Source organism: Lepidochelys olivacea (genome assembly GCF_965140295.1).
Source record: "Lepidochelys olivacea isolate rLepOli2 genome assembly, chromosome: 6".
Taxonomy (NCBI): Eukaryota; Metazoa; Chordata; order Testudines; family Cheloniidae; genus Lepidochelys; species Lepidochelys olivacea.
Window position 1 is genome coordinate 23,601,032 of NC_140416.1, and position 24,921 is coordinate 23,625,952.

General features: G+C 44.4%; 2 protein-coding genes across 2 annotated transcripts in view; one reads left to right on the top strand and one right to left on the bottom strand.

Annotated features, from left to right (window-relative positions):
* Positions 1–1,688: 1,688 nt before the first annotated feature.
* CDKN1C (cyclin dependent kinase inhibitor 1C) lies at positions 1,689–4,334 on the bottom strand. Its single transcript, XM_084631927.1, has 3 exons — positions 3,562–4,334; positions 2,964–3,090; positions 1,689–2,371 (listed from the first exon to the last, which is right to left on the bottom strand). Exons 1-2 carry the CDS (start codon positions 4,154–4,156, stop codon positions 2,969–2,971), a joined length of 717 nt encoding a protein of 238 aa, XP_084488053.1. The 5' UTR covers positions 4,157–4,334; the 3' UTR covers positions 1,689–2,371; positions 2,964–2,968.
* Positions 2,378–24,921, top strand: part of SLC67A1 (solute carrier family 67 member 1) — a 142,342-nt gene continuing 119,798 nt past the window's right edge. Inside the window, exon 1 of the mRNA XM_084631917.1 lies at positions 2,378–2,702. The gene's annotated coding sequence lies outside the window, so the exon portion shown is untranslated. The remainder of the gene's footprint in view (positions 2,703–24,921) is intronic.

Below are 24,921 nucleotides of genomic sequence, written 5' to 3' on the forward strand. Positions count from 1 at the left end.
TATATATATATATATATATATAATAAGTCACAGAATACTATGCCCGGAAGGCTTTTTAGACCTGCTTTACAACCTTCCTTCCCACCCCATATATATAGAGAGAGAGAGAGAGAGAATGCTAATGCTGCCTGGATTGTGAGTAATTTCCATGTATAGATTTTAAAGTGGGGTTATTTTGGTAATAGTCCCCCATGTTTTCAACCTCATCAGGGCTTGAATCGGGAACGTCTTCTTCTCCTGACTGGGCAACCCGGATCCTTCTGCCCCGGTCCCGTGATATTTGTCCATTTTTGTGACAAAATAGGCAGTAAAATGTTAATACTAAAATGTTGATTTATGGCTTTTTAATAACTAGACCCTATGTTATAGTTAACAAGCACGATTGTATGTTACCATTTCTATTACAGACTATATTTTTCAGGATTTATAGCTGACTCATAAGCACATAGTCTCGATTTAAATTGCTATACCAGGAAGCACTTTCTTGCAATTAAGATGTTGTGTTCCAATACAACAGTGAATCAAATACAAGTTAAGGGTTTTTTGTTTCTGTAGTTTACAAAGCTATTGCTGGGCATGTGGTCTTTTGATGCATACAATACTGTGATGCCAGATAATGCTGTGTAAAATTTTTTAAATATATAAACTTTTCCGAACAAGAGCAGAAATGCTCCATCTATTGTGTCAAGGATTAAGAACTCCCTAAATGCATTGACACAGCAGAGGAGCCACTATGGTTTATCATGCTACTGATCTGTAAATAATGGGTCACTGGAAGATTTTTGAATCAGACCATTCAAATCCTTGCAAATGGTGTGTGGGTGTGTCAAAGCTTGGCACACGGTAGTGGTACTTGAAGCGCCTGACAGTGTCATCCTACAGTTGCACTTTGGGCAGATTTAACTGCAGCATAAGTGGGTTTAAAAAATAGCCATTAGAGCTAATTTTATATGGATGGCAAGATGCTTTACAAAATAAATATCCCTCCCCACAAAGAGGGAGCATGAAACAATGCTAAAAGGCATTGTATTGAACATAAATTCAGTCTTCTCCTGAACTAAATGGGCCAGAACTTTGTCTAGACCTGTATGTAAATGTTATCTATATGAATTATAAAAGCAAGGGTTGAGGGATTGTAACTTTTTGTTAATGTAGTGTATTTTAGATTCTGGGAATCAGATAATTGGTTCATGCTAACTCCAGCAGTGGCTTCAACCCTACTGGTTTAGAGAAAGTTAAACTCCTCTATACCATGGACAGCTAATCAACTGTGTACTTACAGTATATGGGGGAATAGAATTGTGCCTCTAACAATCTTCACCACTAGAAAAAATCGTACAATATGTACAGGATGAGGCACTGAGATGCAAAGTGTTTTTTAAATATTTATAGTGGCTGGTGGGGTGGTGCACATTTTTATCCTGAGATTCTTTGTACCACAATCCTTGTGTTCTTTGAAAGCACCTTACTTTACAAAGGTATGGAAATTGGCCTTGTTTTGTAGTGTCCCCCTGCCCCAGCAGCTGTGGAGTGTGAGAATGAATGAGTTAGTGGAATGGAAAGACAGTTTGAGTTCTAAGGAGTAACTTTAAGCTTACACAGGTGTTTTCTAATGTTTGCAAACTAGGGCATTTTCTGTCACTTGTGTTCCACTAGATGTTTCCTTAATATGAATTAACAGCAATAGATTTTGGACTCCTTTTTTTTTTTTATTTGAACTTTGTGGCATTATTTGCAATGGCAGTGGTACAGACCGGCTCAGGAACCATTGAAACAGATGTCTTCAAGTAAAAACTAAATTTTTTGATTTATAGCTACATTTTGTGAATGCAAAAAAAAAAACCCACTATAAAAATAAATTTACATTTTGTAAATAAAAGCAAATATAGTGCCCTTTGGCTTAACCAAAAGAAAAAAAACAAACAGCCTATTGGGTATCAACCAACATTATCCACATTTGACATAAATAGAAAATATAAGTTAGTATAACTCTTAAAAAAAATTTGTACAAATATACATTTTTTTTTTTTGCACTGAGAGATCAGCAAAGGTTAAACATTTCATATAAATGACTTTAAAGCTTTACACTTCTGGCCAGTGTACTCACATTAGGCATAATACATTTATATATAAAACGCAATACATTGCACAGTTGTAAATTAACACTGCTCCGTCCGTGGCTGCAGTCAGAGCTACTCTCACTACATGCAGTTCTTTGTGTGGGAGAGGGTGTAGGGAGCCCAGATCTTAATCCTCCTTGCTCCAGCTCCCTTGAGAGTTGCCCCTTGCCGAAGCGTGGGCAGAACAGCCGCTGGGCTCCGCGCCTCCAGAGACGAAGCAAAATCTCCCTTAGGGTGTCATAGTGCAAAATCTGAGGAGAAAAGGGGGGAAGGGAAGCGAAGCAGCCCTATGAATTTCAGGAACATCCCCTGAAAGTAACCGCGACTGCTGCTCCCAGCAGCCACAGACAGAGCCCCCGGCGGCCACAAAGTAACTCAGCCGACCCCGCCCCATCTGCCCCTCCATCTCGGCGAATGAGTCAGCGAAACCAGCTCCTTCCCAGCTCACCCATCAGCGGGGAGGGGCTTGCACAAGGGCGGGGCGGCCCCGGCTCCCCCCGGGGAAGTGGCTTCCCGTGTGCGTTGGCAGAGCGGGGCGGCAGCCTGGCCCGCCTTCCAAGGGGACCCGCCCCCCAGCTTTTGGTGAGAGTCAGGCCCCGCTCCTGGGTTGGCGGCGCGCACGCCCCGCGGAGAGGCGGTCCGTGGGGCCCCGCTGCGCAGCGCCAGGCCGGACACGGCCCTCGCCCCAGGCCCGGCCCAGCAGCACCCTCCCGAGGCCCGCCCCGCCGCTGGGCAGCAGCAGCCGCAGCAGCCCTCCTCCTCCTCCTCCCGCCGCGGCTGGGTTTTGTGGCTCGGGAGGCCGCCCGCCGGGGGCTGGCTCTGGTCTCCGGGGAGGGCGCTCACCTGGTTCACCGCAGCCGCTTCCGGGGCGTCTGCTCGGCGGGCACGGCGGGCGCTGAGGCGGGACACCCGCCGGGATGGTCGCAGGCCGCTTTGGAGTCCCCCGGCCTTTTCCGCTTGACAAAGAAATCTAGGGACCCAAGGCAGGAGCGAGGCGTTACACACACCCACGCACCCCGGCCGCCGCCGCCGCCGCCTCCCCCAGGGGCGGCCCCCGCGGCGGGGAGGGACGGACGGACGGACACACGAACGTGCTCCCGCAGCAGCCGGGCCCCGCCCTGCCCGGGCCCCCGCATAACAGTGCGCACGGGAGGCCTGGCGGCTCTTGACTCCCCCTCTCTGCCTCGGGGGAGGGTTGCAGCTGGGTCGGGTTTGTTTACTTCGCCGGCCCGCAGCGCGCAATGTGCTGTGTAAGCGTTTCCCCGGCCCCGGCCGGGCGCCGAGCCCGGCCCCAGCGAGCTGCGCCGCGAGCCTTTTCGCGGAGCGAGCGAAGCCCGGGGCCCTTTAAACCCCAGGGGCAGGCAGGGGGATTGAAGCGCAGAGAGCCCGACACGGGGGAGGGTTGCGCCCGTGCCGTGCGCGGGGCATGCCCCAGCCTTACCTGTGATGTGGGCTGCGCTGGAGGACGAGACCCTTTTGAGCGCCGCTGGCGCGCAGGGTGCGGGTTTGATTGTAATCCCTGAGTAGTTGTTGAGCTGATCGGATCGGTTCTCCTGGTTGAGCCGCTCTTTACCCCCCGCGATAGTGCTTTCCAGGGCTGCCGTCTTACCCTGGGGGCTGGGGGAGGAGGACGCGGACACCACCAGCTCCTGGTGAGGGTCCCTGGGGTTAACCCCCGCGGGAGTGTCCATGCCCCCCAGAGGTGGCTTGGCCCTGACCAGCAGCACCGGGAAGCGGCACCTCCCGACCTGCAGCGTCTCCCGGTAGAAAGCGGGCACCGAGCCTCCCTCCACCTCTTCCCACTGCAGCCTGCCCGGGCCGTCCAGCGGGGTGTCGGTCTGGAAGTTGTAGTCCCACCGCCTCTGGTCATCCTCGCTGATCTCCCGTAGTTTGCTCTTCAGCTCCCGGCTCAGCTCTTCGTGATCCACGGGGCCAAAGAGGTTCCGGCAGACCCCCGTGCGGGCGTGCAAGGGGAAAGTCCTGCGGGCGGCCAAGCGCTCCAGAGCCGAGGCGCTGGAGAGGTGCACGTTGGACATGATGGTCCTGCTGCTTCGCCCAGGGAAGGCAGGGACCCAAACGTGGTGCTCCTGGGGAGAAAGGGGCTGTGATTTCCACCCGTCCCCGCTCGATGGGCAGCCAGCGCAACCAGCCTGGAACCTCGGCAGTCTGCTGGTGAGCCTGGGGCTGCCTCGCTTTTAAAGCCCTCACCAAGTTAGAGCAAAACATCTATTAGCATAATAGTATTTCTCTTTAATAACACTGCTGCCATTGGTGGAGGCTCCACTGTCCCCTTGGGTGTAATACCTCGATCTCCGCTCCCCATTGGCTGAAGGAGAAACGGTGGCCGGGCGCCAAAAGTGGCAAGATCCCTGCCATTGGTCAGCAGGACCTGTCAGTCTGAGTTATATAGTGGCGATTGTGGGGGGCGGGGGTTGAGATTTAAAGAGAAGGGAGGTTGAGTAACGTGATACCCAGCCTGCAAACAGGTCCCTGCCCCCTTTGTTTGCAGGCAGCGGTGGCTGGTGCTGCTGCTGCTGCTGCTGCTGTGTGATTGCTTTTTTTTCTTTTTTTTCTTTTACATTTAGGAGCCAGTCACAGAATGGAGTCGCTGGGTTTCCGGAGGGAGACGCTTAGATTTGTTTAATTTGGGCTTTTTAAAAAGGCAAGTGGGTTTAAAAGAAAAGGGTTTAAAGAAATCTATATGGCAGTGTGATGGACAAAAAGTTGTCAGGAAAAACTAGTACAAAACAAAGCTTGATGTATGTAGATTTCAAAACAAGGGAAAGGATGTTTTTTTAAAAGGCTTTTTTTTATAGTCACTTGGAAGTAATAAGTTACTAGATATGTTTTTGCTTTACAGAGTAGAAGCATTGCATATGAAAACCACAGCTTTTTTGCCTGTCTTAACTTTAAAACCCATATAATACACACACGTTTGTGTGCTGTAGATGAGCTAATCTTACTATTGTGTTGCCAGGAATCAGCTGACTTGTCCTTTACATTTTCTGCCGATCGTTGCAATCATTGCTTTTTGTTGTGATGGGGGAGGGGAAGAGAATCTTACAAGGTGCTCCGACCAGAATGGGCTTTCTTTAATGCTCCTCTGCACAGAAGCAAACAAGGGAAAAGATTAACTTTACAGTGGTTTGCAGGTTAGGGAGCACTCTTCTCACTCCTACACATTGCTACTGCATCTGTGAAGCCTGTGCTTTTGACTGGCTCAGGGGTGGCCAACCTGAGCCTGAGAAGGAGCCAGAATGTACCAGTGTACATTGCCAGAGCCACAGTAATACATCAGCAGCCCCCCCCATCAGCTCCCCCACCCCTGCTCCCAGCACCTCCCACCCACCCACCAGCAGCCCTGCTGATCAGCACCTCCCCCTCCCTCCCTGCACGTCCTGATCAGCTGCAGGAGGCTCAGGGGAGGGGGCAGGAAGGGGTGGAGTGGGGGCAGGGCCTGTGGCAGAGCCAGGGGTTGAGCAGTGAGCACCCTCTGGCACATTGGAAAGTTGGTTCCTGTAGCTCCAGCCCGGGAGTCGGTGCCGGTACAAGGAGCCGCGTATTAACTTCTGAAGAGCCGCATGTGGCTCCAGAGCCACAGGTTGGCCACCCCTGGACTGGCTCATCTTTTTTTGCTGCTTTCATAAGAAGAGTGAGGAGGATGAATGTTTAATTGCATGTGAATGTGGTGTTTGTGAAAAGTGTCCATTTGAGTGAGCAATGGAGACTTGAAGTCCTGTCTCTATCCAGCAAACAGGTACAGAGCAGGAAGCAGTTAACTGTTGCCTCTCCACCCTGATAAGGGGGAGCATTCTTCTTAATGTGGCAGAAGATGATTCAGTTTCCATGTGCCCTAGACCACTGGAGAGCTGATGATCAGTACTGAGTTGGGCCAGACTGGAAATGGAAAACTAGAGGTGAAAGGCTCTGCATCTCATTATCAGTTCCAAGAGCCAGGCAGTGCCCTTGAGCAGAAGGAAAACCTTTTCTTTTAAACATTTTTCTACCCTTTAATCCCCACTGCTGTGAAGCAGCGGGCCTCAGATCAGCCATTGAGGCCACTGGGTTCCAAAGCCTTAGCAGTGAGGACGTTGGCCACATGGAGGGTGAGCAGACAGTGAGGTCATTGGTGGGTAATGCCTCCAGTGTCACTTTGAATGTGGAGACAGTTCTCAGATTGTCAGATGTCAAGGCAAGGCATAGAGGCCACTCATTGCCATATCTCTAGTGTTACATGATATCTGCATCCATAAGGAGAGGCTGGAAATGTCTGTTGGCCTCACTCAAGTCCCTAGACTCCTATGTAAAGAGAAATATTCAACATCCAAGTCCACTAAGGGTAACAGATGTGATTTGAGCAGCACAGAGCCTGCCAAGGACATATGCAATGCTCCTCCTCAGGCTGAGGAGTAAAAGGAGGCTAAAGGCAATTTTGACCCCTTGAATTCAACATTTTCTGATAACCAAGGGACTGGCAACCCTGCTTAGTGATAAAAGTCAGCAGTTGTTTAACGTAAAGAAGCTAAAACAATTAAAGTCTTCAGACTGAAGACCCCTAATATCCATGTAGCAACTTTCTTTACTATTTGGTTGTGCTAGCAGGTATTGTTGTCAGATGAAGACACAGATGACCTTTCCAGGACAATATAGGAATCATACAGGAACATGACCAACTCATGGTACATATGGATCAGTCCTGTTAGGATCACAGGAAGGGTAGGATAGTTCCCATAAGGGATACAAAGGTAATTTTTAAAAGATGTCTGAAGAGTTATGGCCTTGTCAGATATGCTTGGATGCTTAAGTAAACGAGTGAAACTAGCCAGCAGTAGTATTGGAGGAAATGTTACTTCATGGGTTTTTCCTCATTGAAGTAGACTCCAAGAAGACCGTATTCCATTTGGAAGATGGTCTGCAGGCCAAAGAGAAGCTGTTCAATGAACAGTTCATACAAAGGCTATCTTGGTTCATTGGCACGAACAGTTCACCTCATTAGACAACATCGAAGCGTCAGAAAGGTTTTTGATAGGGAAGAAAGAAGCAGAGGTTGCTCACCAGCAAGGCCTTCAGTGGCAACAGATGAACCCAATATTATTTCCCTTTCCTTAGCAACCTTTCAGGGGAGCTTCATGAATGGGTTGATTGAAGCCAGTTCAGCCTCAGCCTACAGATGAGCATTATATGGGTATCCTTTTCATCATTAGTCCACTGGCAAAAAGGGGCAGGATTCATTCTCCCCCTCCTTCTCCTGCACCCCCAAGACTTGAAAAAAAACTTATCAGTGATTTATGAGCCCTGCAGACAGTAACCAATCTGCAGATCTTGTTCTCAGAAACCCTGCACCAGAATTTTTCCTTGCACTTAGTTTCACTAAGGCAGAAGCTAGTTTGCTCTACAGCGAGAGAGGTACATTCAGCAGGTGCTGCCTCCATTATAAACCTTTCTCAGCAACCTGTTTCTGCTTGGAAAGAAAACAGGATCATCTGACAGAATTACATATTCTGGTGGCACTTTAGAGACTAACCAATTTATTTGAGCATAAGCTTTCGTGAGCTACAGCTCACTTCATCGGATGTTTTTGCAGATACAGCCTAACACGGCTGCTACTCTGAAACCTGTCATGTACTGGTGGTGACCTATGTCAAGGATAAGGATTCTTTCCCAAGGAAATTAGATGGTGTGCTTCATTCTAAAAGACCTATGCCTGGTATTTCTGAGTGAAGTACGCTCTGAAGTTATTACAATCCAGCAGAGACAACAAAGGCAAGTAGTTCACTTTCTATAATTCTTTCTAATATTAGCCTTTTGGTGCTTCACCAAAAAAAAAAAGAAAGAAAAATCATAAAAGTGATGATGGTAGCCTGGGGTTGCACAGTGTATTTGCACAGATAAGGAACATTTTAAGTGGTGTTGTAAGTTACCTAAGTACTAGAGGCTTAGTTATAATTTACAAGCAGTCTCTCCTTATGCATTTCCAGAATGTAGTGTTTCGGAATGGGATAGTATCCTTTTAAATAGTTTGTGAGACCTCTAGAGGTCTCTGTGTTCTATATTTTAAAAACCAGCCACAGCAGCACGATGTATAAGTAACTAGACCTTCTGTATATTTAGTAAACATGATATTTGGAACCCCACTGTGTCTGTATGATTTCTACATATTACTTTGTTGTGCGAAGAGCAAAAGACAACACTGGAGTTAACATTTCTGGGCTTGTTGATTCCTCCCAAGGACTGCTAAGACTTCTGTCTTCCAAGGTGTGAAAAATAAGGAAACAATGAGAAGCGTGTTGCATATGGATTTGGTGTCAGAGAGAGAGATTACCAGATTCCTAGGCCTTCTCTCTGCTTCTGTCCAATCTTCCCAGGCTGCCTGTACCATCTTGAAGTTGGAAAGGGGTGTTTGGGTCAATTGGATAAAGTACAGGGAGAAAAATCCCTCTATTTCAGTGGTTCTCAAACTAGGGCCGCCCCTTCTTCGGGGAAAGCCCCTGGCAGGATGGGCCGGTTTGTTTACCTGCTGCGTCCACGGGTTTGGCCGATCGTGACTCCCACTGGCCTTGGTTCGCCGCTCCAGACCAGTGGGGGCTGCGGGAAGCGGTGCAGACCAAGGGATGTGCTGGCCACCCTTCCTGCAGCCCCCATTGGCCTGGAGCGGCAAACCGTGGCCAGTGGGAGCCGCGATCGGCCGAACCTGTGGACGCGGCAGGTAAACAAACCGGCCCGGCCTGCCAGGGGCTTTCCGTGAACAAGCGGCAGCCCTAGTTTGAGAACCACTGCTCTATTTCTTCAGACCAGAGAAGATCTCGAGCAGTGCTGACAACTACATATTCAGACTTGGAATAAGGAGGTGATATTCCAGTCAGTCCAAGACAGGGGTCTTGGAGGGAACCCAGAGGACCGTGCTAGAACTCTTAGCAGATTCATTCAACAGTGTGATGGGAGAGGGCTGTAACTCCGTTGTTGTTTTCTGTGCCCAAGGTTTCATACAGCTGAAGGAATCACCACACACTGTGCAGACAACCATTCATGGCATTTAGAAGATCTGGGAATTTTCTCTCAAAACCCAAATTTCAGCCAACATAGAAAACGTTCCAGGGTTATCTAACACAGTAGTGATTTACATGTTACTTCGGGGATGCTGATATTTACACCCATGAAGGGAAAGTGTATTCATCGATTGCCCAATGTTTGGGCCTGTGGGGGCAGTCTCTTCACCTTCCATTTCACCTGTCGGCTGAAACAATTGTATGGCTGGAGTCCAGATCCAGTGGCTCTGGGGGTGGATGCACACCTGCAATAAGACAGTTACCTTCCCTAACCCTGCTCCTCACATCCCTTTGTCATGTTGTCTTGCATTATGACACTCTCATTACCCACATGTATCCACATTAATGGAGAACATCCTGGCATGACCTGACACACCCTTGCTTTTCTCATGAAAGTAAATTTAGTTTGCTGAATTCATAGACTGTAAGGCCAGAAAGCATGATGATGAGCATCTAGCCCAGTGATTCTCAAAGAGGGATACACATATCCCTGGGGGTATGCAGAGGTCTTCCTGGGGTACATCACTCATTTAGATAGTTGCCTAGTTTTACAACAGGCTGCATAAAAGGCACTAGCAAAGTCAGTACAAACTAAAATTTCATACAGACAATGACTTGTTTGTACTGCTCTTTCTGCGATACACTGAAATGTCAGTACAGTACAATATTTATATTCCAATTGATTTATAATTATATGGTAAAAATGAGGAAGTCAACAATTTTTCAGTAATCGTGGGCTCTGACACTTTTGTATTTTTATGTCTGATTTTGTAAGCAAGTAGTTTTTAAGTGAGGTGAAACTTGGGGGTACGCAAGACAAATCAGACTCCTGAAAGGTAGTCTGGAAAGGTTGATCTACTCTAATTGTTTGTATAACATAGGCCATAGAATTTTACCCAGAAATTTCCTGCTATTAAGCCCTTCAATTTTGGTTGAACCACAGCATCTCATTTAGAAATTTCTAGTCTCTCTGTTTCAGGAGAAGAAAGTATTCATAATACTTAGAATAATTAAAGTGCAGTGATGGTCTGAACAACATCCAGGCAGGAATGGCACATTTTTACCACAAAGACCTGCACCCTGCGTGTATTCAGAGTCATAAACTGTGTATTTATGGGGACAAAAATACTTTTTTAAACTGGCTTTTACTTCTGTTAGCTGTGTTGGCTCTGGAGGGCTATGGGAGAGAGAGCTAGACTCTTTTCTGCCTCATGCATCAAAACAGTTGTGAATACATAACTTTTGTTACTTATGACTATTTCTGAGTGAGAGAGAACCCAGTTTGTCAGAACCCATGTTGAGTTTTCTGGGCTGGCAGTTAGGGGAAAAAACTCTTTACATTGTAAATCAAGGAAAATTGATGAGAAGTCATTAAGACAACAAATATAGAACACAGACCCTGTTATTTTAACAGTCGCTTTTTGTTACTAAACTGCACTTTAACCTCCTCAGTGGCCATTTTGACGGTATATTTGTATAAGTAAGATGAACAGATCCCTATGATATATTGTCACAAAACAACCAACCAGTCTTCCTCCTTGTGAAGATTCCAAAAGTAGTCATCTTAGGCATGAATGGTTTAGTTCTGGAGGCACAGTCAAATAAACAAGCAAGTCTTTAGACTGTCAAGTTTAACAGTATGTCTACGCAGCAAAGAAAAATCCAGGGCTGGCACGTGCCAGCTGAGCTGGGCTTGTGGGGTACAGGCTGCAGGGCTATTTCATTGCTGTGTAGACTTCTTGACTCAGGATGCAGCCTGTAAGGTGGGAGTGTCCCAGAGCTTGGGCTCCAGTCCAAGCCCAGAAGCCTACACAGCAATGAAACACTCAGCATGAGCCTGAGTTGGCTGTTTTTCTTTGCCATGTAGACATACCCTAAAATGCTTATGCTTCAAGCTACTTGTCAAGGGTCCCTATTATGTGTAAAGTTACTGTATTTATCCAAAATGCATTGTATACGAAAACTCCAAATATGAAATAACCTGACACACAATACTTTAATTTAAAATAATTATATCAGCTAATGGAATAATAAATATTAGTTGTTTGTCTATCATATACTTTTTTAGCACTATGCATACATGCAGGAATAATTTGCAGTTATACATTTACATCAATAACATTTCATTGTACCCCTCTGTCTTTCTTGTCCTGCTTAAAGAAACCAGGCAAAACCAAAGTTCAAATACAAGTAAAATATTTAGTAGACGTGGTCAAAAACTTTTCATCAAAGGTTTTTTGAACAAAAAGATGCATTTGGAATTATACAAAACCTTTCATACTCAAAACTTTCTGATTTTGTGATGAAACAATTAAAAATTGAATTATTTTGATTTGAGTTATATGGAATCAAAACAAAAACATTTTAGTTTGGTTTTAAAGTGGGGGAGGAGGAAAACCCACCTTTCCTTTTTGATGCCGTTAGATTTGAATTGACCCATTTTGTTTGTTTCAGATTGCTTTGTTGAAAAATTGGAAAATTTCATGGAAAAAATTCAAGCCTGATGAAGTTTTTCATTTTATTTAAAAAAAAAAAAAATTATGGCAAATGATTTCCTTTTAAGGTCAGCCCTGATATTTAATCCTATTGGAATCCACTGAGAAACCTCTTTGCTCTTTATTGTTAACTGGTTAGTTAAGCTGGTTTACGTCATTAGTGGAGAGCAAAGCAGCTAGTGAATCTAGCCTAGTCTGTTGCACAGTCCACTAATGCAGCTTTGGCCTTAGTAGGCTCCCCCTTCTTAGTAATACCTTTTCTTTTAGATTCATGACATTTAATAGATAGGAGTGATTGTTACGTCCAATAATGCTCTTGCAACCTGGCCTGCAGCCATTACCTTAGAATCTTTAATAAGTTCCAGGATTCTCTGTGTAGCTTGTTTTTTTCTGTGTATTCAGCAAACCTTACTGGTATATGTTGTGAATTAGAAAGCATGATAGAAAGTAATAATTTATAAGCAATGCCTCAGACTTGTGGTATGTTTACTATGGAAGACGGCACTTTTTGTTGACTTCCTATGTAGTCATCTTTGACTGGAAATGAAATACTCCATTAATTATTAATTTGGTTCAGTCCTCCATTTGTGTCCTTCCTCACCAAGATGTCACTTTAAAATATACATATATAATTTTTTGAATTCTGTTCAAAGTGGATTTGTTGCTTTTTTCCTACTATCTTCTGGGGTGAAAATAATTGACTCTAACCGTTACTGATCTTTGTCATTCCTCACACTAATCTATTTTCAATTCAAAATCTAAATTCTGATTTTTAATGTTCACTTTGGCCCTCTACTTTTCTTGTACCAAGAAGGTGTTCTTTTTTGGCAGAATTGTAGGATGATCATTTCTTGTTTGGAAGCATATTCTAAAGTTTAAGTAAAACACCATGTTTATGCCAGATGTGCTAATAACTCAAAGTCTTGTGCCAGTTCTGCTGGAGACTTTTCATGTAATCTATTGTGTCAATTAAGCTTCTTCTTATTTATTATATTTCAGGTGTATTTAGACGCTCTAACTGAGATCAGGGCCCCATTTTGCTACTCATTATAAATTCTTATAGTGAGAGACAGTGCCTGCTTACAGAGCAAATAGACAACACAAGCAAAGGGTAGGAGTGGAAACATAGGTGAAGTGACATGCCAAAGCACTCACAGCAAGTCAGTGGCAGGGCTAGGAATAGACTCCAGGGCTCCTGGCTGCTAATGCAATGCCCTTCCCATTGGACTATGCTGCCTGCCTTTAAATTATACTCCTGCCAATTCAGCTTAGTGTCCATACAGTTGATTAACATAGACTAATATCTGATAGCTTTTCCTGCCTACCTTTTCAGATATCATGGCTCCCAGTGCCAGTATTTACTAGGAGGTGGGGGATCTTGTTCTGGGAGGTTAGATTCAGCAAATGGCTGCTGCTTCTGGTTTTACATTATTTTTTGACCAGAAGTGTGAGCTCAGAGCAGGGCTTGTAAACTGAGTACGCATGATGTGTTCTGGCTCTGTTCCATCCCAGGCTTATAGTGGGTTCTGACATACTGTCAACTTTTAAAGATATCCTGCACTTGACCTTGTTTAAAAGGGATTTGCTGCTGACAAAAATACTGTCAAATGCAGGAGTAAAATCTCAGCCTGGATTCCAGCACTCTAACTGCCACACTCAAGGAAAACAAAATTTTGGCCTACCTTCCCCACTCCCCGAAACCCCCCTGCCCAAAAAGAAAAAAAAAAGGAGAGAGAGATATGAAGCTTTCTGAGAGGAATGTGTGTGAAGAGGAATCCTGATAAATATTCTGGAGGGCAGAGATGTGCAAGAACTTAAATCAGATATCACAAAAGATCCATTTTATTTTAGTGCCTGGAGTCTGAAGTCCTTTGTTTAGTCACAAAACTAATAAAAAAGTGTAAGCTGTGTGCCGTTTGCATGCAAGGATAGAATTATAGCCACAAGCTGTTTATTTCCCTTGTCAAACAGCATCTATCGGTGTCACCTTCTATCCCGGTCAGGTGGTTTAGATGGGTTATATTATACAGGTGATGACAAAATTTGGTGCCAGGATAGGAGGGGGAACATTCTGTGTGAAGGATTATGGTTAACTGGGCTTTGATGGTAAGTGTCAGGATGTGCTTCATAGCCTTTGTCTTTAGGTAGTTCTAACACAAATTATGTAGCTTTCCTTTGTTACGATATTAATATTATTTATTCATTATTATTGTTTATCATTCCTATCAAAGAATTTGTGCTATGAATTGGTACAAGGAGCCTCCAAGGATTATGTCCCTGTTGTGATTGCTACCAGTGCAGCTGGCAGGAAAGATAGGGAGCAAGTGATCACCTTCCACCCTGCTCTGTTTGTTCTAGCTCAGCGGTTCTCAAACTGTCAGTTGGGACCCCAAAGTGGGTCACAACCCTGTTTTAATGGGGTCACCAGGGCTAGTATTAGACTTGCTGGGGCCTGGGGTCACAGCCCAAGCCCCACCACCTAGGGTCAAAGACAAAGCCCAAGGGTTTCAGCCCTGGGTGGCAAGGCTCAGATTACAGCCCCACTCCACCCCCTGCCTGGGGCAGAAGCCCTTGGCCTTCAGTTTTGGCCCCACCAGGCTTTGGAATTGACACCCCCTCACCCCCTGCCCAGGGCAGCAGGTCTCAGGTGGGCTCAGGCGTCAGTCCCTCGTCCTGGTGTCCTGTAGTAATTTTTGTCGTCAGAAGAAAAGGAGTACTTGTGGCACCTTAGAGACTAACCAATTTATTTGAGCATGAGCTTTCGTGAGCTACAGCTAACACGGCTGTTACTCTGAAACCTGTCGTCAGAAGGGGGTTGCCGTGCAATGAAGTTTGAAAACCCCTGTTCTAGCACCTAGGGTTTACAGAAGCTGCATGTCGACTGGGGGATCGGAGAGCTTCTCCTGCTTGAATCCCCCACACTGAGGCTGAGACGTCTCTGATCACAAAGCTACTTTGAGTGCCTGGACTGGTTCCAGTCGATTTCTGAAGCAGAAAAGAGAAGGGACTGCTCCTCCAGGGCACAGATTTTTTAGAGCCGGTGGATGATGTCATGTATCTGTGGGGCGATGGCGCCCTCTGATGTCCAAAGAACCTTTAAAGGGTATTCTCCTCATATACTGCTCTGAGTAGCTGTGCAGAGTAGAGAGAGGACACTGTAAAAACTCACCTCCAAGTCTCTGTTACAATCCTGACTTTCTTTTCAGACCCCACCTGGCCACAATCAGTTTCACTTTCCTCTCTGTGTCGCGTGGCACCAGATTTGTCTTTGAACACATTTAAATGCAGCCATTTTTATTTGACCAGCACATCTAGAAAGCAAGAGGTGACTTAGAGGTGGAGTTCTGGATGCAAGTTATATTAGCTGTGCTGCAGTAAGTTACCCTTTCCCAATGCAACCCTGGCACCGTATCAGCTGGTTGTCAAGAACAGCAAAGGGATACATTTGCTTCACAGTATTTCTAACGCATGCCAGAAGTTCATCTCCGAGACTTGGCAGGCTTCCCTCCAGTGTATTTCCCATCCCTATTCATTCACAGTCAGTGTTCCTCCTGCATATTAGAATTCTGGAGCATCTCCTTGGCTTGTGCAAGAACTTAACATGTACTCCTCTTCCAATCTCTTGTACAATTCCCACCGGTGTCAGCATGTAACTGCTAGAGGATGTCCTTAGATCTCATCAGAGGAGTACATGGATACACTGTAGGTATTGAAAAGGTAAAATTGTATTTTTATGGTCCTGTTGGAGTTGGAAGGGTCACCTCTTAAGCACATAACAAGGAGCCCTTTCTAAGCTAGGGGGAGACAAAGAAGCAAGATAATATTTTAATGACTTATGCTTCAAAAGCAGTTTGAATTTTCTTCGGACTCTGCAAGCACATTCCCTTTTGCCTACAAAGCAAGTCTGGCAATTTTCAGGCCAAGCCATTTACCAAACTAAAGTTTGGGCTGTGGGGTGGTAAAATAGGGTTTTATAATGAAATCTGGTTTAAACCTTAACTAGGTTAAGTTATTGCCTCTTCACAATATATTCTGTAATATATACTGTACATGCATTGGTCTGTTACACACTACAAACTCCAAGTATCTGTCTATTCTGGGAACAGAAACCATGCTCTGTATGTGAGACGTCATGTAAGTTGACCAATTATACCTGCCATCTAAAACAACAACAATTTTTTTAATAAGCCAGCTCAAGTGGTTTCGAACTGGTTCTAAGAAAAGTGAAATTGCCATATTCCTAGTTAAAACAGAGAGGAGAGAGAGGATACTATGAAGCCACAAATAATACTATATTAAACTAATGCGATGAGTCACTGTTTTAAACCCACAAATATTATTTCTGTCTGTCTGTCACACATCTTGGATTAGGCTAAGATGTAAAGGGCTCAGTTTTGAGGTCCTTGGGCCCTATTCAGAAGTGCTGGTGAGTGTAACCCTGATGAGGCATGTATATGTAATGCCTCTCAAGTAGGCAGTGGAATCCAGGAGAAACCTAAGGCTTTGTCTGCACTAGGAAAATGTTAGACAAATATATGTTTTCTTCCACAGTGGCCCATATTACACATTTCCCCAGCTGTTGTGCGATTTTCTGCACAGCCTATTGCCAGTGTAAATTTCACAGAAGGCTAACTCCAGGCTTTTAGCCGCTGGACTTCAAATGGGGTTTTTGCCAGAGTAAGAACTACAGGATAAGGCACAAAGATGTAATCATCCCTTCATGCAGACATGAGATGAAAGGCACACGTTCTTGCCACTCTCTTATACAGGACTGCAGGTGCCCTTCTGTTCCACAGAGAGCAGTTTTCCCCACACAAACATACAGAAAGAACCTTTATTCATTGTACCTCTTCTGCAAGTAGTCCCACTGATTCACTTGAGGCAGTTTGAAGAGAAAGGCATGACTCTGTGTGAATAAGGGTGTCAGAATCTGGCCTAGAGTGGACTATAACATCCACAGTAGTCTTTTATAAAGAGAAACACACCTCCCACTGATACTCACACTTTCACTCACACACACACACACACACGCAATAGCAGATTAAGACGTTTTAAGACGATGTAGTAGAAAGACCTTTAACACAAACTGGATCTTTTATTTCATCATTCAGCATTACTGCACTGAATGTTTTTTAAATAAAAATAAAAGCAAAGATGACCCTATTGAGGTCAATGGCAAAAGTCCCGTAACTTCAATGGGGCCAGGATTCCACCCAAGGATCTTTAGAAAATGGTGGATCTGAATCCAGATCTTTCAGATTGGGCTCTTCTTTAAATAAAAGTGAGACAACTGGTCATTCTTGGTATGCTGGAGCCATAATATAAAACAGCTGAGGTAATTTAAACTGATAGTTGCCTACTCAAAGTGAGTTCTAGTTTGAAAATGATTGTGTAAAAAATAACATCCTGAGGTTCTATGTTTATTATGATTTCCGGATCAAATGTGCTCAGTTTGAAAATATAACTAAATATTTTTCTGACTGCCAGCCCTACAAATGTAAGCTGGATTCTTTCCTTTTATTGCATCATCAACAGTAAGCAAAGGTTCTGCTGGCCAAATTAAAAGCCTCAGAGATATCTATGCAGTTCTGTTGTCTTCATACTATGTTCCCAATGTCACCTGAGCTGTCAGTGGGTTGGCATGTGTGGTAATGATTGGAATTTAGCAAGCAATTCTATAGATAATGCACATTTGGGAAAAGAATCCAGCTCATTTTCATGGTTGTGCTGGTTCTGCTGGGCTAACAGGAGTGAGAATGACTAAAACTTTATTTTTGTCTTTAAACTCAGCAGCTGAGAATCTGAACAGATGCAAGGAGCTGATCTGTTGAGTAAGGTGGTGTCATTTTTGCAGTGTAGCTGTTCAGACCAGAGTCGTACTTTAAAAGGTTGGTAGTGTTTGCATTTGAGCTCCCTCTTTGAGGCAGCTTAATGAAGCCAATTCTAAGGCTATCTTGAAGGCTGTCAGGAAAGTGAGCTACGTTAATACGTCTTGCACAGCGCTCTTTGCATGCAGCACTCTTTTTGTAGCTAGGTATTTGCAAAAGATGTAGGTCCAGACCTGGTGTTTATGGGTTATTTGTAAAAAGCTAGCACAATTTGGACTGGACTTTGCCAGACTTGTTTAATTTCTGGGAAGTATATAGTACACTACGTTTTGATTTTTATGTCTTTGATATAAAGATTTGTGTTACTGCCAGAAGACGAAAGACGGAATTGCAGATTTAAATGACAACTTTGCTGTATTTGTGTTATTTCCACCCGGTCCATGGTGTAAGAAAGTAAATGAATGCCAAGATGTACTGAAACTGGCAAGTTCAGCCCTAGCATGTGTATGCACCACTCCATTATACCAGCCTAGGATGTGGCCCCGAGAGTTTCCTTGAATTAGGCATTAGTAACAGTAAAAACCTTCCGTAAACAAATATCATAGCAAAAAGCAATTGGCACATCTCAGATATAACTGAATATTCTGAATTACAAGCCCTTCCAGTTGCTGTAGCCAACTTTGTTTGGGGCTAACAAATTCTTTTGCTCAGATCTATTTGAAAGTCCTATGTTGTGTGTGTTTTTGCTACAACACAAATGTTTGAATACTTTTATAACCCACAGTGAGTGAGTGTGGATCTTTTTCACCCTCTAGAGCAGGGCTGAGCAAACTACAGCCTGCGGGCCACATCCATCCCCCCAGCTGATTTAATCCGGCCCTCGAGCTCCTGCTGAGGAGCGGGGTCTAGAGCTTGCCCCACTCCTGCACTCCAGCCGGGGAGTGGGGTGGGAGGGCCGCTCCGTGTGCACATGCTGCTGCTCTGCATGGCTCCAGGAAGCAGTGGCATGTCCCCTCTATGGCTCCTACACGTAGGAGCAGCCAGGGAGCTCCGCACACTGCCTCCGCCCTAAGCGCTGCCCCCGCAGCTCCCATTGTCCGGGAACTGTGGCCAATGGAAGCTGCAGGGTCCGCGCATGTGGATGGGGCAGCACACAGAGCCACCTGGCCACACCTCCACGTAGGAGCTGGAGGGGGGACATGCTGCTGCTTCCGGGAGCTGCTTAAGTGCCACCCGGAGCCTGCACCCCTGACCCCTCACACGCCCCAACCAGCTGCCCCAGTCCTGATCCCCCTCCTACTCTCTGAACCCCTCGATCCCAGCCTGGAGCACCCTCCTGCACCCTAAACTCCCCAACCCCACCCCAGAGCCTGCACCCCCAGCTAAAACCTCATACCTTCCGGTACCCCAATCCCCTGCCCCAGCCTGGAGCTGCCTCTTGCGCCTTGAACTCCTCATTTCTGGCCCCACCCCAGAACCCATATCCTGAACCAGAGCCCTTACCCCCTCCTGTACCCCAACCCCAATTTCGTGAGCATTCATGGCCTGCCATACAATTTCCAAACCCAGATGTGGCCCTCAGGCCAAAGGGTTTGCCCACCCCTGCTTTAGAGGCTGGTCCACATAAGCAGTTAATGAGTCTACTAAAGGGAATTCATCCTTTAGCTCAAAAGAGTGGAGAAAGAGGCAAAATTCACCCATCATAAAAGGGTTCATGGAGGGCTCCAGTGGCTGTTCTGCAGATCGGATGGGTTATGTGCTGTGGATCTGACATGCGGGGGAACTCTACAGTGGAACTTGCATAAGTCAGGCCACAAGCATCCCTGTTTCAGGGCATGTAGACTGTGCTGGACTAAGGGTGGTGACCACAGCAGGATTGCATAGCTGACCCCTGGCTGTGGGTTGAAGGACTGGGTTCCATTGTCCCCAGACCCTAACTAGCTCCCGTACACAGGGCCCATTTATTCAGGGTTTATGCTGGAGAGTTAATTTCACCCAAAAGTGACCTTGGATGCACAAGGATTTACAGCAACACATTTTGCAGTTCTTAATGACTTTTTGCAGAAACATATGATCAGAAACATTGAGGATACTTCCATAGTTTGTGCTCTGCATAGAGTATTGGGACCACTCACTGACAGAGAAATTCTTGTTTATATTGTTCTGTTGGTGGTTTTTTGAATGTTTGTGTTATGAAATCAAGCAATTGTTTGATTCTGACACAGGAAAATTATTTTGCTAAACACGGGAGCCTCAAAACTGGCAGAAAATGTCTCAAACTCCCATTGTTTGCAAAATGAAGTGTGTGCAGAGAAAATCTACAGCATTCCTGCAGCAAACCACAACAAGGGTCTTCATACAGCCCAGATCATTTACAGTTCTCTTATAAATGATCATAATGGCTTAAATGTTATTTAAATGATAAACAGCTTTTGCATTCCAGACATTGCTGCAGTTCCAGAGAGGGGCTCTATAATACTAGTCTGATGAAATATTCGTATATTGAAGGAAAGTTTTTAGGTTTTATTTTTATTATAGATCAGCTTTAGTCACAGTATACATACATCTTACACTTCTCTAGACTTCAATCATCAAAACTGGGCTTTCAGTGTGTTGTGTGTGTATTCTGGACCCCATGGCTTCAACCAGTGTCTAGTTGAGATTGGGGTATGGATGAGAGTGAACTGACTGAAGCTCAACCCAGCAAGACTGAGGGGCTGGGGAAAGCAGCCAGAGGAGATAGCTGAGGAAATATCAGTCCCATTGATTGAAAGAGTACATCTGCCATTAGCTACTAGTGTTTGCAGTTTATTGGGGATTTTAGACCCCTCTGCCCAGCTGCTGTTTGACCATATTCAGCAGTAACTCAGTCAGCTTTTTGCCATCAATGACTAGCTAGGAGGCTGCAACCTTCCCTTTCAAATGAGGACTTTGCCACTGTTATCCATGCTTTTGTTAACTCTTGATTAGACTATGACAATGTGGTCTACAAGGGGCTATGTCTTGAAACCATTCAGACACCGAAAGTGGTGCAGACCACAGTGGGTCGTTTATTGAGTGAGGCATTTCACTGAGAGCATGTAAGACCAGTGCTCCAGGAGTTGCACTGACTTCCCATCAGATTTGTGGTGGAGTTTATGATCTATAAAGTCATAAATGGCCTAGGATCAACCTACCTGAGACTGTACATGCAAATGCTTCTGTATGATGCCACACACATGAGTAGACCCATGTAAATTTACACACATACATAAGCATGTACAGGATCAGGACTATAAATAGAAGAGAGAAAAGGGACCAACTCATTTAAATATGGCATAAGAAAATGAAGTAACCCCATTTCATACCAGAGCATATTAGAGCAATATCTGGCACAGTATGCAAAACAGAAACACTGAGCTAATTATTTTGTTGGCATCTAATTAAAGCTACTTATTCCTCCTATTAAAAGATACATACATCTTAGATTCAGACCCCTTTCAAAGCTATTTTAGTAGTTTCATCTTATACTACTTGTTTGTTTGTTTGTTTCTCTTTGCAAAACAATGTTACATGGAATATGTAAGGCTTGGCAGGACACAAACACATCAATGGCTATCCACTGCAGCTAATGAAGTTCCCAGGTGTCACGACTCTTCATGCCACTCCCTCTTTGACTTCAGCAGCTGAGAGAGTGAGATTGCCTCCATGCAATGGTCTTCTCACTTAAAAATCTTTGTACACAGGCATTCATGCATCATAGAAAGGAAGTCCAGTGGCAATGGGGAGCATGTGTGGTGAAATGTCTGGTGTAGATGAACACTCACTCAAAGTCACAAACCTACATGCAGATGACCTGGGACTCTGGTCATTCATCTTGACTCCTGGGTAGCAAGGATATTCAGCAACACCCCAAGTGACTGACCAGCCCTTTTTCAGAACAGCACCATTCACCTAGTAAAAGAAATGGGCTAGAAAAGGTGCCCAAAATATTGCCATCCCAACTATAGTCTGGCCAGTTTACCTTGGTGTTAAATCATTCACACAAGTTGTCTTTCTAAGAAAATGAGTCTCACTGTGGTGACATGGAACATATGGACTCTAGGGGACACAGATAACAACACATCAAGACCTGAAAGATGCACAGCATTAATGCAAGGGAATGTGCGAGGTACAGCATCAATATAGCTCCCTCCAGCAAAACCAGACTTGCACATGAAGGCTCCATAAAGGAGCTAGGAGGTGGCTATACCTGCCTTTTGGAAAGGGAAACCAGCATAGGAAGAGAAGATTTATGGCAGTGGTTTTGCAATTGGAAACAGCTTCCTGAAATCACTGAAAGACTTATCTGTGAGCAAAATGAATACCTAATGCCTCTACAACTTCCCATTGGAAAATTACGATTTGTGACTCTATCAGTTCTTATGCTTCAACCACGAACAGTATGGAAGACACAAAGAATGGTTCTGTTCTGATTGGATGAAATAATGAAACTTATACCCAGTGAAGACAAGTTCATACTTCTGGGAGACTTTAACAGCAGAATTGGAAAAGACCATGAGGCATAAATGGTGTAATAATGACCAGTGGAGTCAGAAGAATGACCAACAATGGTCTCCTCCTACTCAGCAAGTGTGCTGAGCACAAGCTCACTATTACCAGCCCAAGCTTCGGGCAAGCCAACAAACATCAAATCTCTTGGATGTATCCAAGATCCAGCATAGTCACAGCAAAGGGTCATGAAGATCACAAAAGCAATGTGAGGAGCAAACTGTTGGACTGATCACAGGATGATCAGAGCCATTTTTAATTTACATGCTGTTGCCCCTTAGTGAAACAGTGCTGAATAGATTAAAATTGAATATAGTAAAGCTGAGTCATCCATTTCTTCAATAAAACTGAAGGGAAAACTTAGAGGAAAAATTGGACAGCATTTATATCATCACTCAGTAACATACTCAAAAAGTGGAATATATTCAGATCAGCCATCCTTCAAGCCTCAGTAGAAATGTTAGGCAAAAATCAAAGATAGCACCAGGACAGGTTTGATGAAAATGACGATGAAATAAAAAAAATCCTTAAGGAAGAGAATGATATATTTGTCTTAGCAAAATGACAAAGAGTCAACATCAAAGATAAATCCAACTACCTGCAAGCACAGTCTCAGAGATGGCTTTGTGTCCTACAAGATGATTGGTGGGAAACGAAAGCAGAAGAAATACAGCATCACACTGCTAACAAAACAAAGATGTTTTATGATTCCCTGTAGGCCGTTTATGGTCAATCAAAATTGGGACCAGCTCCACTGAAGAGTTCGGGTGCATCTATCTTAATCAACGACAAGAGAGGCACCTCTGAAAGCACTTTACTGAGCTACTCAACCACTCCTCTATTGTCAACCCACAGGTGCTAGAGGAACGGACCCAGCACCCCATATATGAAGAAATCACTCAGCCAACTATCACTGAGGAAGTGCAAAAAGCTATCAAACAAATTGTCAGGCAAATTACCTGGCAAAGACAGCACACCAGCTGAAATCTTTAAACTCACAAGTCCCAAAACTCTCTGCTATCTACATGAAATCATTAAGGATATCTGAGAAGCCAAGGAAATTCCACAGGATTTCAAAGATGCAATCATAGTTACACTATAGAAAAATAAAGGCAACAGATCTGACCGGGGTACCTACCGGGGTATCTCCCTACTATCTGTAGGTGGTAAAATCCTTGCCCATATTTTGCTCAGTTGGCTTGTCAAAATGGTATTGGAGCAATTTCTACCAGAAATCCAGTGTGGATTTAGATCAGGTCAGAGCCACACAAATATGATTTTTATTGTGAGACGGATTCAGGAAAAATGTATTGAACAAAACATGGAACTGTAACCTGTTTTTGTTAGTCTTAAAAAAAAAAAAAAGTTTAGCATTGTGCTAAGAAATGGCCTCTGGAAAATTCTTGAAAAGTTAGGCTGCCTCACCAAATTTGTTAACATCATATGTTAATTCCACAAAGATATGACTGGTAAAGTACTCTCAGAGGGTGCCCTTGTTAAACCATTTCTCATACCTAATGGGGTGAAACAAGGCTGTGGACTGGCACCTGCCCTTTTTGGTTTCTTCTTTGCAGCTATTCTGAATTATGCAGTGGACAATCTTCTAAAGGGCATCTACATAAAGTACAGAACTAATGGAAAGCTCTTCAGTCTCCAAAGGCTTATTGCAAAGACAAAAAATTTTTAAGAACTCGTATGAAAAACCCTTTTTGCAGATGATTGTGTTCATGGTGAAAGTGACCTACAGCTTGTCTTTGACAGATTCTCAGAGACAACTAAACAGTTTGGGTTCTCACCATCTGCCTGGAAAAAACCTGAAGCCTTTTTTCAACCAGGTCCATCAACCTTTACTACTGAGCCAAACATCACCATTGATGGTGTAGAACTAAAGAGCATCAATCACTTAACATATCTTGGCAGTACCATCTAAAGTGATAGTTTCCTGACCCTGGCTCAAGAAATATCAAATTGAATACGAGAGGTAACCCAGCTTTTGCAAGTCTTCACCATTGGCTACTCAACCAGCACACCACCAACAGTTAACAAAACGATCATGTACTAGGCAGTAGTGATAGCATCCCTTATATATGGTGTGAAACATGGGTGGTTTACCATAGACACATTAAGCAACTTGAAATTTTTCCCATGCATTGTCACTGCTCTGTTCTAAAGGTCCACTGGCAAGACAAAAATCTCACATATTAACAAAACCACCCAGCATCGAGGCAATAATCTTCAATGATCAACTTAGATGGACAGGTCATGTTATCAGAATGGGTGGTGATAGATTCCTGAAAAAAGTTGTCTATGACGAGTTGAAAATCAGAAAGCACTAGGGGATGGTCAACGGAAACAAATCAGACACCACAAGCCGAATCGCATCTATTACAGTACAAATATTGATAACTTTGAAGATACAGCCAAGGACAGGCCTGAATGGAGAGCAACTATATCAGTAAAGGCTGTAAACACTTTGAGGAAGACAGACTCAAAGAACTGATTGAAAAAAGGACCAAGCGCCATCCCAAGTCTTCAGTGGGAGCCTACACATTCTTATGTGACAATTGTTCACAATCTTTCTCCTCACAGATTGGACTATACAGCCACATGAGAACACACATGGTGCCATGATATCATTGTTGAATATGACAACAGCCATGCTTGGTGATTTTTGTTTCTCGCTGCAGTTGAGATTGTACCAAATGTCATTACTGAAAATGGGTTCCAAAATATCTTCTTGTTGCAAAGATACATCAGGCCCAGCACAGTTCTTATATATGCCAATGCAACACTAGGGTCAGAGGCCCTGCCACATTTCCTCCTGCTGAGTTGTTCCTTACCTAGCGAGTTGTCCCACTGATTACAATTGAACTATGCACAGAGTAAATTATAAGTTTGTTTA